The following is a 13,749-nucleotide window of genomic DNA, read 5'->3' as shown; positions in this document are numbered from 1 at the left end:
TGGGCGCTCTTTAATGCTATGTTTGGTGGACTGCTAAACTCCGCTGGCTGGTCTATTGTCGTGCGGGCTGTTTCGTCTTTTCCCTTGTTAGTTGTTTGTCCGATTTCAGTTTGTACCCTCTGGTGACTGTTAATGTGAATGTCCGCCATTACAAGTTTTAGAGGTCTTTCTGCTTCCGATTGTTGTTGTACTTGTAATGGGGAATATTTTATCTTCCCAGGTTCCAAAGGAGTGGGTAGTTTTTCCAAGTTCTCGTTGTTAGTAAAAATTGCCGCTCCAGGTTGTTTTAGGAACGAAAATTTTGTGTAGATTTTCGGTTGGTAAGTGTGTGAAGATGTTGCAACTGGTTCTCCATCTATTGTTATGAGGTCTTCAGTTCTTGGTCTTTTTAATCCTTTCAATGATTTACTTTGTTTTAATGCCTTTTTTTTGTCCGTGGTGACTGCGGGATTATTGTCTTTAGTAGGATCCAAGCCTGTAAACCAGAGGCAGCCCATATCATCATTAATTTCTTTGCTAGTTTTGATTTCATTGGATTTGACTTTTTCCTTTCCGTTTATTGTAGAACTGACATTGTCATCTGTGGGTAATGGAGAGGTTCCAGTATCTTTGGTTGCCCCCCTTTTCCGTCTGGGTGCTGGTTTTGTGAGGGACCTTCTCACTTTTCCTGACCTCATGACTGTCTGAGAGCTAAAGATGGATTTAGATTATTGCTCTACGTTGCTCTGGTTCTTAGCCCCCCCACCGCACAGGCCTCTAGAGCTGCTACGGAGAAGTGAGTGCCAATTGCGGCGTGGATGGATCGATCTTGTTTCAGTCTTAGGGCAGTCTTTACCGGTTCCTTTGCCTTAGATCGCTGTACACTCAGCTCTGGCTCTAGCACAGAGCTCCCCAGCTGTGCTCCAATAGTCGAATGTTGTGTTGAAAGGTACCTCGAATGGTAATTGTTTAGGCCCTTTTTGGCAAGGTCAATGTAAATAGGCTTTTCGCGGCCCTAAGCCAGCAAGGTTTGTTCAAAGGAAGGCTTTTGGGAAGAGAAAAAAAAAAAAAAACAGTGCCTTGTGGCGAGTTAGTGTATTTTCTCTTGGAACACTCTCTGGTTAAAAGGACATCGAGGAGCCCCCCTTTTTTTTTTTTCCCCTTCCTTCCTCCTTCCTTTTTTCCTTCCTTTCTCCCCTCTTTTTTTCTGTTACTGTTACTGTAGTCCACTATAGTCCACTATAGTCTACTGCCACACTGTGGTTTCACTAGTTAGTTTTTGAGTCCTACCTTAGATGCCGGTTCTATAGTTGGCTCGCCGAGGGAGACTGTAGGCTGATTGGAGCTGAATGGTCGGAGCTGGATAGAGCTCCTGGTGCTGCCTCGGCTGTGTTGTTTTTTGCAGCACTCCACACCCGCTGGCAGGTGAGGAGCCCGAGGCAGATCAGGTCGGGTCTGACTCAACTGCCCTCGGCAACGAAATCAGCAATGGGCCAAGCTGCTCTCCTTTCCATGCCACGACGCTCCACTCAGGGAAATGTGTAGCAAAACAGGTAGGCAGGCAGGCGGACGAGCAGGCGAGCAGGATTCCCTAGGCCACTCACGCCGCCGCCGCTGCCGGAAATGCCATTTGACAAATTTCAAATTCAATTTTCTCAAGAACTACTGGAGGGCTTTTCACCAAACATAGCAAAGGTGCATCTGCATACCAGGCCCTACCATTTCGCCAAGTTTGGTGTAATTCCATTCAGCCGTTCGGGCTGTAGCCGTGTCTAAAGGTCCCTATGGAAATTAACATGGGGAAAACACGTTTTGGGACCCCCTTTTCGGCCCCCGCTTGACGAATCCCCCCGAAACTTTCAGGGAAGGAGCGGAGCTGGCCAAAATTCTGGAAAATTACACACAGATTCCTCAATCGGCGCCAAAGTTATTCCCAATAGAATGTTGAGCGCATATAGATATATAATTTGCTCAAATTCATTTTCTCAACAACTACTGGAGGGATTTTCACCAAATATACTAAAGGCACTACTGCATACCTGTCCCTACCATTTTGCCACGTTTGGTGTAATTCCGTTCAGCCGTTCGGGCTGTAGCCGTGTCTAAAGGTCCCATAGAAAATGCCATTTGAAAAATTTCAAATTCAATTTTCTCAAGAACTACTGGAGGGCTTTCACCAAACATAGCAAAGGTGCATCTGCATACCAGGCCCGAAACTTTCAGGGAAGGAGCGGAGCGCAGCGAAGCAAATTTAAGGAAAATTACAGGCAGATCCCTCAACCGGTGCCAAAGTTATTCCCAATAGAATGTTCGGAATTTCCTATGGTAACTAGGTCCTAACTATATATACCTACTGGCGACCGCCAGTAGGTGTTATATATATATATATATATATATATATATATATATATATATATATATATATATATATATATATATATATATATATATATATGAATATATGTTTTCATATATATTTTTTATTATTTCCGGGATCCCCGCGCATGGGCGGGAATATTCAGTGCTTATGACTCTGCTGAGGATACCCCTGGAAGAGAACTAGGATTACAGGTAAGTAACTTATCCTTGCCATGCTGTTCCTGGGACTTGCAATGTGCCATGGTCATAGACAATGTCCTATGTTGTTTGCACCCCGCCCGTCTAGTCCAGGCACCACTTCTGATTGTCTCTTCGGGTGGTCTTGTGCCACATGCGCTGGAGGTGGGGAGGTGTGAGGATCTCAGAGCGCGGTGTAGCTAGAAATGGTTGCAGTGGCTACAGAATGGCATTGATAAAAGCGTAAGCCCGTACCACTACTTGTGCGGCCTATAAGCAGCCCTGCAGACTAGTCTTTACCAACTTAGGGCTTGGAAGCACCTGCCACATGCCACTGCCACCTTGCAGTGATATTGGAGCAGGTCGGCAGTCCAAGCAGCATTCAGTATAGCGGTCCCAGTGGGCGGCTACCAAGAATTGATTCAAAGAGCGGAGTGCTGAAGATGTGCATGACTCGGGCTCTAACCGCCGCAGCCTGTCGTTGCCCTCAATGGCAATTGCACACTCTCATGGCTGCGTGGCCAGGAGCAGGCTCCGAGACTCATACTGCGGGAAACGAGAGCTGCCACGCTTCTTCACTTTGTGCTGCCACAGGTATTTCTCCGGCTCTGAGTGCCACACCTTGGGCTGTGGAGCCTCAAGAGGGGTGCTCCAGTAAGATGTTGGGTTGAGGTGGAGAGTAACCCGTGGAGCACACGTCATACACAGTTTCAGGCTTGGCAACACCAAATTTTAAAACTTTTAACCCTATAGGGCCATATCTAAGGACATCACATTTCAACAAAGAAAGAACGTGAGCAATAGTAATGCTTCTCTTGACAGTCAGTCAAATCTTATAAAAAGTTCCAGCTCCTCAGGTACAAAACAAAAAGAAGTCAAAAGAGGTCCATTGTCACCTACTGAATCATCTTCAAACCTGTACTGGATATAAAATTCTCTGTGAAGTCATAGGTCTTCAACCTTTCATGGTCTTCACCAATAAAAAGTTGTAATAGATTTAAGATAGGCAGGTGACTATGGAGACATTTATGATGGATATTGAACAAAGGATTAGGGATGTGCAAGGTTTATCCATTAGAGTAAGGAAAGCAGGCAGAACAAATAGAAAAACTAAATTGACACGATAATCTGAGACTTTATGATCTCCCAGAGGTAGCCGAGTAGGATGAAATTATAACCTTCTTAAAATCCTTTATTCCATCTCTGGTAGGCCTCATACCTGGATTATTTGCCAATCTCCAAACAGCTCTATCACTTAGAACAAGCCAAGAGGAATCATTATGTTATTGTTGAAATACACTGAACTCATGCAAATTGTGCTTGCTTCAAAAGCTAAAAAACAGCTTACCATGTTTGGTAATAAGCTCATCAGACCTCAGGAATTAGCAAGGGCTACTGCCAGTCACAAGAAAGAATTCTTATTTATGAGGCCTATTTTAAAACAACTAAACATAAAATGGAATTTGTAGGAAGGTGGAGTATTATGTGGTGATGCTGGTTAGACTTCAACATGCAATACTCTTACAGACCCCAAAGATGGTCCTTGGATTCACAATATTAAATCCTTAGCTCAGTCCTTGTAGTGTGGCAAAGAGCAGTCAGGATTTACTAAAGGAACACGTTTTAAGTATTTCAGAGTACCAACATGGAGATTTGATTTCTAATATTGTGGATGATAATGTTGGTCATGTCATGAAAAATAAGGGATCTTATGTTATATGTTGTTTTTTGTGATGAAGGGCCACATGTATCAATATTAGAAATAGCAATTACCTAATTGCTATTTCCTGTGCATTGCAATTAGGTAATCGCTATTGTGAATGTATGAAACTCCATGAGTTTCATTTATTGATTCATAGAGGGGGTCACAAATAGACCTACTTCATGAATATTAATGAGGTAGGCCGCTATTTGTTACTGTAGGAACTGGATATCACAGGCGGTACGGAGTTCCTCCTTTGCGGCTCTCCGCCCAACCGGCACCCCCATCCCCTGACAAAATTCCCGTAACTGCACCACTGTATACTCTTCAAGGTTGTCCAGCTGCAACTCCATTTTGACAGGTGGGGACCCAGATAAATAAAGGAAAGATACTAGGATGTAAGTAACAGGATTAGGTCAAACAGGTCTCTATACACTCAGGCTAGACAGTGGGTGGTCAATTGATTAGGCTTGCATGCATGATAGGTGTCTAGTCCAATTGCGGCGCACCCTGTCCCACTGGAGGGTGCTGTATAGTCACAGGTCCTGATTCCTACCGCTCACCACCAAATGTAGGAACTGGGGTCACCAGTTCCCTGGGGGGTAGCCTGGCTCGAGTGGGTAGGCACCCGAAAGCTTAGGTGTTAAGTGACTACACAGCACACACATCCACTGAAACAATAAATGCACGCAACGACTGAGACCACACCAGTGAGGTTGATTAAACAATGTACTTTTATCTAGAATAAGATCACGGTTGATAGTTCATTCAGGGTGAACAAGTCATCAAGGTAACATTAACTCAATTCACATTTCCTTAAAAAGCATACTTTTCATTACTCAGCCATAAATATATAAATACATAAATATTAAATATTAAATAACTGTAGGCCTGGCATCAGCCTTGCTCCTAGTCAGCACCTGCAAGATATTCATTAGTGGAAACAACCATCATATTGCATTTAGCAGGGGCAGATCTGGTGCATGAGGTCGCAGTCAGCTTCTCAATAAATAAGCAATATGAACGTGACATCAGGCCAGGATAGACATTTCCTTACGTAAAGAAACCATTACACTATATAACTGTGGGCATTCAGCAAACCTCTCATGAAGCCAGAAAGAACATCTCATTGTCTGCTTTAGCAAGTACAGCTCTTTTAGTAACCCCTGGTGACATCTCCGGAGGTAACTCCACTAACCCACAGTTACGGGGGCCTACTGCATACTCTGGCCCCAGTTCTGACTCATTCGTAGGCTAATTGGGGGCCAACGGGGCCCAGTCACTAGTTTTCCCAGGGGAGGGGCGCACTCGGAGCCTTCCGCCCTCCTCCTCCACCTTTACCTTCGGCCCTCCCGGGCCCTTGCTGGGCGTTACAGCGTGTTTGGCAGGGGGAGAGGGCTCACGCTGACTCCGGATCCCCCTCGCTGATACTCTCAGCCTTGACTGGAATTGGGCCGATCAGGAGAGGCCAGCGCAGCTCCGGCGCGGTTCCCGGGCCTCCCCACAGCCCCGACGTTGCTCCGGTGATCCGGGGTTTCTCCCGGCGTCTCTAGGCCAATCCCCGACGGTCCCTGGTAGGTGTGGAGCCGGCCGCCAATCCCAGCGCGGCCGGCAGAGGAGTGCAACAGGCCCAGCCAATGGCGGGGCAGTGGGGGCGGAGTCCAGGATGCGCCCCCTCACGCGATGCAGGTCGCAGGCTTCAGGGCCTAGCGCGGCACAGCGCGGCCTGTCAGAAATTCCGGCGGCCCACTCCTGACACCGGGGGCCGCTGCGGGGGCAAAGTTGACGGCGCTGGCCCCAAGGAGGGAGCGCCGGGCCGCGGCGCTGACAGGGGAAGCCCTGAGGACTCCCGGGCCGAAGCGGTGAGTCTGGCCTTGCCGCAGCGCTTCTCAGCCACAGCGCTAAGTTCCTCACAAGGCGGAGCAGCGAGCAGGGCAGCACGGGTGCAGGCAGTACGGCACTGGTAAATTATAGCGCCTCAGGGACAGTTCACAGCGCTTTAGAGGCAATTGACAGGACGGCAGGCTGCAGCGCTTGGGGACCAGTACAGCGCTTCTCAGGGGCACAGTAGGAGAGCTCTGGGAAGGTAGGGCAGCCAGATTATAAGCCCAGTGAGTTCAGTCAAGGCAGGACAGCAGAGGGGATGATGCAGGGCAGCGCAGGGACCCAGGGGGCAGAGATGGCACAGCCCGGTACCTGGTTGATCCCCAGTTGTCCTGGATAGCACAGGTGGTTTTCTTCTTGGCGCTTGGTGGTTCTGGCACCCTTTGAAGGTAGTTGCTTGAAGGGGGGGGGATTGGAGTTGAAGGCTTGAAAAGTTTCCTCAGCAGGTCACTTCAGGTGGTCCCTGGGTTCCCCTCCCGCTGGGCCAGGTCAGTGGGCTCGGTCAGTGTTCCTTACTCAGCTTGGTGGGCAGTGCCTAAACCCTGTCACCCCCAGTGGTATAGGTTTCTGACTAGGCCCTACCGCCTAAGTCTCCTGCGTAGGGTCCCCCAGGTCAGTGATGCCCCAACTGACTGGAAAGTTTCCCTCCCTTTTCTTTTATAGTCCCAGGTCAGGTGACCTCTCTCTGAGATGGCAGTTGGTGACCACTCCCCTCTTCCCGAAGGCTCCAGGAGCTTCCTCACTCTAGCTATGGGCAGGGAGGGTGGGCTGGTGTCGCAACAATGTTTAGGGGTTCCAGCCAGCTCCTGGCTACTAGAGTGCGCCTAAAAAGACCACGCTGCAGTAGCAGGGGTCAGTGGCAGCCATACTGGGGGAAGAGAGCACCTGCACCTTAGAATTGATTAGCAATGGGAAGGTGCTCGGAGACCTACGGCCAACAAAAAGAAGGTGGAAAAAATGAGGCAAAAGCGAAAAAAATAGGGAAAGACCACCCTAGGGCTGACAGGTCTAACAGTTACCCATTAGGAATATCTGACATCACGGGGATAGTGGCTTGCTGGGGTCAGCAGAGCACCATGTCCGTGATTGCTTTTAAATAAAGCAATCTTTTTTTTTAAATGTAGCCCGTTACCACAAACTTGAAGTTGGTGGTAAAATGTGAATGTTTTGCGACTGCATTTCGGGTTCAAACCCTGCGATTCGGTATTAGAAAGGGACTCCCTAAACATGCCCCCTCCTAACACTGAATTGCAAACCCTAATTGCGATTCAGTAATAGGTTACCGAATCGCAAATAGGGTTTGGTACATAGGAAAATCCTTTTTTCCGGTCGCAAACGGCTTTATTCTGCTAATCGCACCGTTTGCGACCTTAAAAAAGGTACATACATGTAGCCCAAAGTGTTTTAAGGTCTGTAAACTAATAGGGTGTAAAATGAACTACACCCTTAAATTGCATTTGCCTCTTAACTTTCACAAATGTTTTTGGGGGATCTCCTTCATTTTTGGACAAGCCTAACTGAATTGTCAACTATAAAACATTAACTCTGAATATTTACATTGGTTTGCAGAAAATTAGTTCACGTTTGAAAGAGTTTTCTACACTGTTTCTCCTTTACTGGCAGAATACCATCTTTGCAAATCATTGAATTGATAACGCATGTGTCTTTCATTCAAAATACCATTAAAAGAAATACATGCTGGTTACCATTAACTATTTTTTATCAAGAAAATCTGTTTGTATTTAACCCACGTTTCCTCAAGGTGAAGTTGTTGAGCCTCCATGAAAGAATTCATACATACTGCCTTAATTTTTCTACTAAGATTAAATATATATTATCCTTCTTTGAATTATTTCCCAACAGTATTTACATGTAAGTTTATCCTTGAACTCTTTACAGTCGGTCTTCTTTCTCCATCTCCCTCTTTTTTCCATATCTTTCTCTCCTTTCCAGACTTAAAAAAAAAAAAATTCCACCAGCATCTCTTTTGTTCATTTTTGAAACCTTTCACATTGTATATTTAAATGTATTTGATTAAAAAGTTTGTGAATTATTTTTGACAGAAATGTTTTATTTTCTTTAATTGCAAATTGCAGATCTGCTGTTGTTTTTCATTGTAATGTTATTGCCTCATAATTATATTAACCTCATTGATGCTGATTTAACTTTATTAAAATTGTTAAACATAACATTTAGCCAAGAGGTTAACTAGTGCAGCACTAAGTGACAGCTAGTTTATGTGTTGTACACTGGGAGAGCATATCAGTTGCACATAGCAGTACCTCAGAATCTAGGCACAGTGATCACTGTTCTTTTGCCCTTCTGTCTTTGAAGTGCATCTCAGATAGAAGAGAGGACATCCTCACAGTCGATGCAGCACGAGACTTCAGCCTTTGGTTCTCCAGTGCTGTCACAGGTAAATTATGTGAAATGGCTCTTTACCCAGCGTAACAGGAAATATGTTATTCCAGATTCATTCTGAAAGTGTAAATTAAGCTTCATTTTATTTAACTGATAGCTTTAACTTTTTACGTATTCTATCAGAATCAATTATCCATGGGAAATCAATGCTTGCACCCGCTGGGTGTGCTCTTTGTTATTTTGCTAATAGAGGATGCCAGTGGCTACCTTCTCAGCAACACTGAACAACAGGCCGGTCACAACCAGAACACTATCAACATTATGAACATATTACCCACCAGACTCACTTTTCTTGATTGTGGCCACCTCAAGGAGAATGGTCAGAAAAAACGCTGTATGTTTAACGCTAATCAAAAACTAAGGGCCTGATTTAGATCTTGTTGGACGGGTTACTCCGTCACAATGGTGATGGATATCCTGTCTGCCAAAATATAAATCACATAGGATAGAATGGATTTATATTTTGGTGGATGGGATATCCGTCACCGTTGTAACGGAGTAACCCATCCGTCAAGATATAAAACAGGCCCAATAAGGAAAATCCAATAGCGACAACATTAAGCAGGGGAAGGTGGTTACAGTTGAACAGCACAGCACGGTATCTCTAGAGATAAGAGAACATGGAGAAAAAAGACCATGGGCACTGTCAGTGTTCCCCAACCAAGAGTTTTCCACAAGCCATCTCAGACTTTTCACTTCAGATTCAAAGAACAAGTGCATATGCAGCCAAAGAAACCAGACTAAAGTAGTCAAAAGATGTACTCCCAGCTCTCCACAGGGTCTAGAAATCGCATGGCCACACATTCTCAAAACCAGTGCAGCAGTTGTGATGGGAAATATTTTATTGTAAGGTACCTATATGTTTCCCTACATGACCTGACCAGTTCATTATACAGGACTAACACCCTACGTATATCCAAGGGATTCAGGACCTACCCCACATACTGGATGTATTGCCAGGAAGAGCACTGTGCACTATGTCACGTGAAATAGCTCCCAGACTATTACTCCCCACTAAGCTTGACTGCAGTGACATGTTGGAAGTAGATTCCAATGCCTCAAACATGAATCCAAGCAATCCCAGTGAAAAAGCTTAATGAGTGGAGTGTACAGCTGCATACTCCATGTCAACAGCTTGTGAGACCCAGGATGCCCTTTGACCTTGCCAGCAATAGTCAAAGACACCCATCATCGAAAGAGGCAGGCTACACCAGAAAAGTCACATCAGCAAACTGCCGAACTGTCAGATCAGGATAACTGACCGAAGGGACTGGTATCCAGAGCGTAATCAGAGAAACCAAGAAAACTGAATGTCACAGTAAAGGGACAGCCATTCCACAGACAGGTGGCACCAGAAGATGTCAGATGGCGGCAGTGGCTAGGACGTTTCTTGAGGTCCCCGGCCATTACTTAAAACAATGAATGTCATTTACCAGTGTGTCCTGGGGCCCTCCAACTGGAGGACTGAGTACTGTAATTTAGCACTTGAATGGCAGGATAGCAGGGTTGAGCAGACAAGTCTTACTGTAAGAGGTGGTGTAAGTGGCAGCACTAGAACGTTTAGGTAGTTGTTAGCTTTATAAAAAGAAAAGGATTTACAGGCAAGTTAAATGTTATACATACTAAATAGAGATACACATTGGAAGGCAGAAGTGCCAAACACCTCCTGCACCAGACAACCAGAATTACGTATGGTAATGCGTGGAAACGGACGCGTTGTAGTGGCCGTTTCCCATGATGCCGCTTACAGGCAGATGCCTGTAACAGATCCACACTTGGGTTTTTTGTGGTGCTTTGAGCAGTACCACCATTCCAAGGCCTGCAAGGACTGCTGAGCCAGGAACCTGAAGGCGCTGAGGGAATGTTCTCTGAAGCTCCTCACCACCCGACATCAGACGACCCGGCGACGCTTATGAACCCAGTCACAGCAAAGGTCCTAGGACATTGCAGAGCCACTCACGACAATCGTCATTGCAGTCTAAAACGTTGAGTAACTCCCACAAGCACAAGAAGTCAAAGAGCCTATGCCTGGTTCCGCTCTGCGCATACTTGAGTTTCCAGGAACCAGAGCTACCCACGCCCAACTCAAAGAGTTCTATCAAGCTTTGCACCTCATATGTGCCCCGACCCCTCTGGAACGACTTTGGGCCCCACAGGTTTGGGAGGGACCCCTACTGGATTTCCTCTGGCAGGTTCCTCTGGCGGGTTCATCGTTGGCGCCAGTCAGACCCCATGGATTCAGTGTTGGATCCGGAGCGAGCCCGCTCCAGTGCCGTTGTTTCCCACACTGACCTCATTGTCATTACCGAATCCAATGCGGAGCCAGATTTGAGTCGCACAATGTCGACTTCATGTCCTGGACGGTACCATGGCCTCCAAGGCCGAGCCAATGGCTTTTTCTTTTGATAGACCTGGGTAGCAAGACGATTGGGAGGGGTTTCAGTACCCTTATTCGTTCAATCACCCCCCCAGATGAACCAGAGGACAACTGGTACAAGGAACTGGCGAATGCCAGTGGGTTAGACACCTCACCAGACACTGGCGTGATCTCTCCTCCTACCGTGGCTACGGAGGAGGGAGCCTAGAGAGCAGCTAAGGTCCTGGACCGTCAGTTGCCTATGGTGGCAGTCAAGATGAATGTCTTGACAGAGGTGCTTCAGCTGGGAATTACCCCTTTCAAGCGACTCTTTCCATTTAACAAATCCCTCTCTGATGTCCTACTTGGGGCCTGGTTCAAGCTCTTCACAGGTGCTCCTGTGCATAGGATGACAGATCACCGCCATCATGCCGCTCCTGCGGACCCCAGTTTCCTCACCCAGCACCCCACCCCAAATAAGTACCTTTGGCAAGAGGATGTTCTCTTCCGCTAGCCCAGTACTGTGGTCAGTGAACACCTTGTGCCTTTTGGGCCAATACACACACTGTTTGAGATTCTGCTGCGCAAGTGCTGCCTATGATCTTGAAGAAGGCCCAAGCCATACTCACCCAAGCCATATCCGATTGACGAGATGCAGCAAAGTTCATCATCAGCTGTAGACTGGACATGACTGAGTTGCTAGACAGAACAATTATGTCGTTTGTGGCACTTAGACTCCACGCCTGGTTGAGAACCACTGGCTTTTCAACAGATATCCAAACTTCCCCTATGGCCATCCTCTTTCCAAAAGTCTTGGCACAAAGGCAGACTCAGTGCTGGAGTGCTTTAAAGACAGCAGAAAAGACAACCCCAGTCTGCCAGTCACCCATTCGTGGCTACAGGAGGTGCTGCCATCCACATCCTTTCCCACCAAGGCCATCCGGCTTTCCAGCCTTTTCGTGGACACGGTCAAAGTTCCCTCAAACCATGTGGTAACACCAGCCAGAGGTTGGGCCAGTCCAACACCCTTGCAGCTGCAGCCTCAAATCCCCTTTAGTTTGCCGTTATACTTGCATGGGCACCCATAGGGGGGCCGGAACCTTCATCATCTGCCCACTGGCAGTCCCTAACATCGTACAAGTGAGTTTTACAAAATATGCAGAGGGGCTACCCCTCCCCATTTTGGAAACACCACACCACCCATTCATGACAAAGGACCATCTCGGGTTTGCTCTTTTGGCTAAAGGGGCCTTTGAGAGGGTGCCGGCATCAGAAGTAGATTGTGGTTGCTATTCCTGCTACTTTATGGGGCCCAAAAAAGACAGAGGCCTCCGTCCTATTCTAGACCTGTGCCTTCTCAACTTCTTCCTGAAGAAAGATAAGTTCAAAACGCTCACCTTAGCTTAGGTCCTGTCTGCCCTGGAGCCTGGAGACTGGATGGTAGCATTGGACTTGCAGGACGCATATTTCCACATCCCCGTCCTGCCTTCCCACAGACGTTACCTGTGGTTCATGTTGGACAAAGAGCATTTTGAGTTAGCTGTGCTTCCCTTTGGCTTTACCATCGCCCCTGGGGTGTTCACCAAGGTGATGTCGGTGGTTGCAGCACATCTCTGGAGGTCAGGGGTTCCAGTCTTTCCCTACTTTGACAATTGGCTGTTGAAGGCGTGCTCGCCCCAGGCAGTTGTCTCCCACCTCCAGACTATGGTATTCGCTGGGGTTCACTATAAACATGCCGAAGTCATAACGTTACTCCCTCTTAGGCGCTCCATTTCTTCAGAGCTGTTTTGGACACAGTGCTGTTCTGGGCTTATCCTCCTGAATGGCAAGTCCAGGATATTCAGGTTATGAATCAGATGTTTCAGCCTCTATCCTGGAGTTTGGTGAGACTAACTCTAAGCCTGATCTCATTGTTGTTGCATGCTCCAACTGAAATCCTGGAGAGGCATATTAACCAGGAATTGGCCCAGTATCTCTTGGATCAAGAACTACAGGACCCTTCTCAAAACAGGTCTGACTGGACTTTTTGGTCTAATCTGTTCATAGACCTACTTCCAGGAGGCATTGCTTGGGTATCTACTCTAAGATGAGGAATCTGAGGCTGGAAGTCTCTATCAGATGAACAAATAACTTACCTTTGAAAACGCCTTATCTGATAGAGACTCTATCTAGCCACAGATTACTTACCCACCCTTCCATCCTCCCTCCTCTGCAAACTGATGTCTGAATAGGGATACCCTTCTGAGGCACTTAGCACTGCACACAGTTCATCAGCATTCTTCGTGGCTCCACGCGTCTGGCGATTAAAGTCACGAAAAGAAACTGATGTCAACACCCTGGGGTGGTGCCTATATAGGCACATCCAGTGCGAACGATGTTGACACGGAGTTGAACAACACCACCTACTGCTGTGCAGGGGTACCGCTCAAGAATTTCCAGATACAGTCTGACGCCTGGGGATAATTCTACGGTAGGGAATCTGCGGCTAGATAAAGTCTATACCAGACAAGGTGTTATTGTAAGTAACTTGTTCTTCAAACCCGTGTCGGCAGAATTGCTTCGACTCCAGGGCAGTTATGGTCAATCTAAGTGTCCCAGACAGGTAGTTCAAGTAAGCTGAGCTTTTGTGGTTGTTGGCCTTTCTGGCAAGGGCATTTCAGCTCTTTGTGCAAGCAAGTACGTTTATCTTTCTGCCCACAACGTCCAGCAAAAAAAAATTCACAGGACTTTGTGGGTTATTTCCTAGATTGTAAGCAGAATGGCAATCCTGCAGCAGTTCCAATCCATTCTCTCCCGGGCTGGTGCACAGGATTTGCTTGGTTGTTGAGTCCACTTGGTTGAACACTGTGCT

The 13,749-nt window shown here is 46.9% G+C and overlaps 1 protein-coding gene across 5 annotated transcripts in view; it reads left to right on the top strand.

Moving 5' to 3' along the window:
• Positions 1 to 13,749, top strand: part of BRME1 (break repair meiotic recombinase recruitment factor 1) — a 547,771-nt gene that overhangs the window by 265,753 nt on the left and 268,269 nt on the right. For all 5 annotated transcript variants that reach the window (XM_078685587.1, XM_078685594.1, XM_078685593.1 and 2 more), the window contains exon 4: positions 8,456 to 8,537. In XM_078685587.1, the coding sequence (XP_078541713.1) occupies positions 8,456 to 8,537 (82 nt within the window). The remainder of the gene's footprint in view (positions 1 to 8,455; positions 8,538 to 13,749) is intronic.

This window comes from Lissotriton helveticus, chromosome 1_1, assembly GCF_964261635.1.
Source record: "Lissotriton helveticus chromosome 1_1, aLisHel1.1, whole genome shotgun sequence".
Lineage (NCBI taxonomy): Eukaryota > Metazoa > Chordata > Amphibia > Caudata > Salamandridae > Lissotriton > Lissotriton helveticus.
Note: the sequence above shows the minus strand (reverse complement) of the source record. Positions and strands in the feature narration are given on the sequence as shown.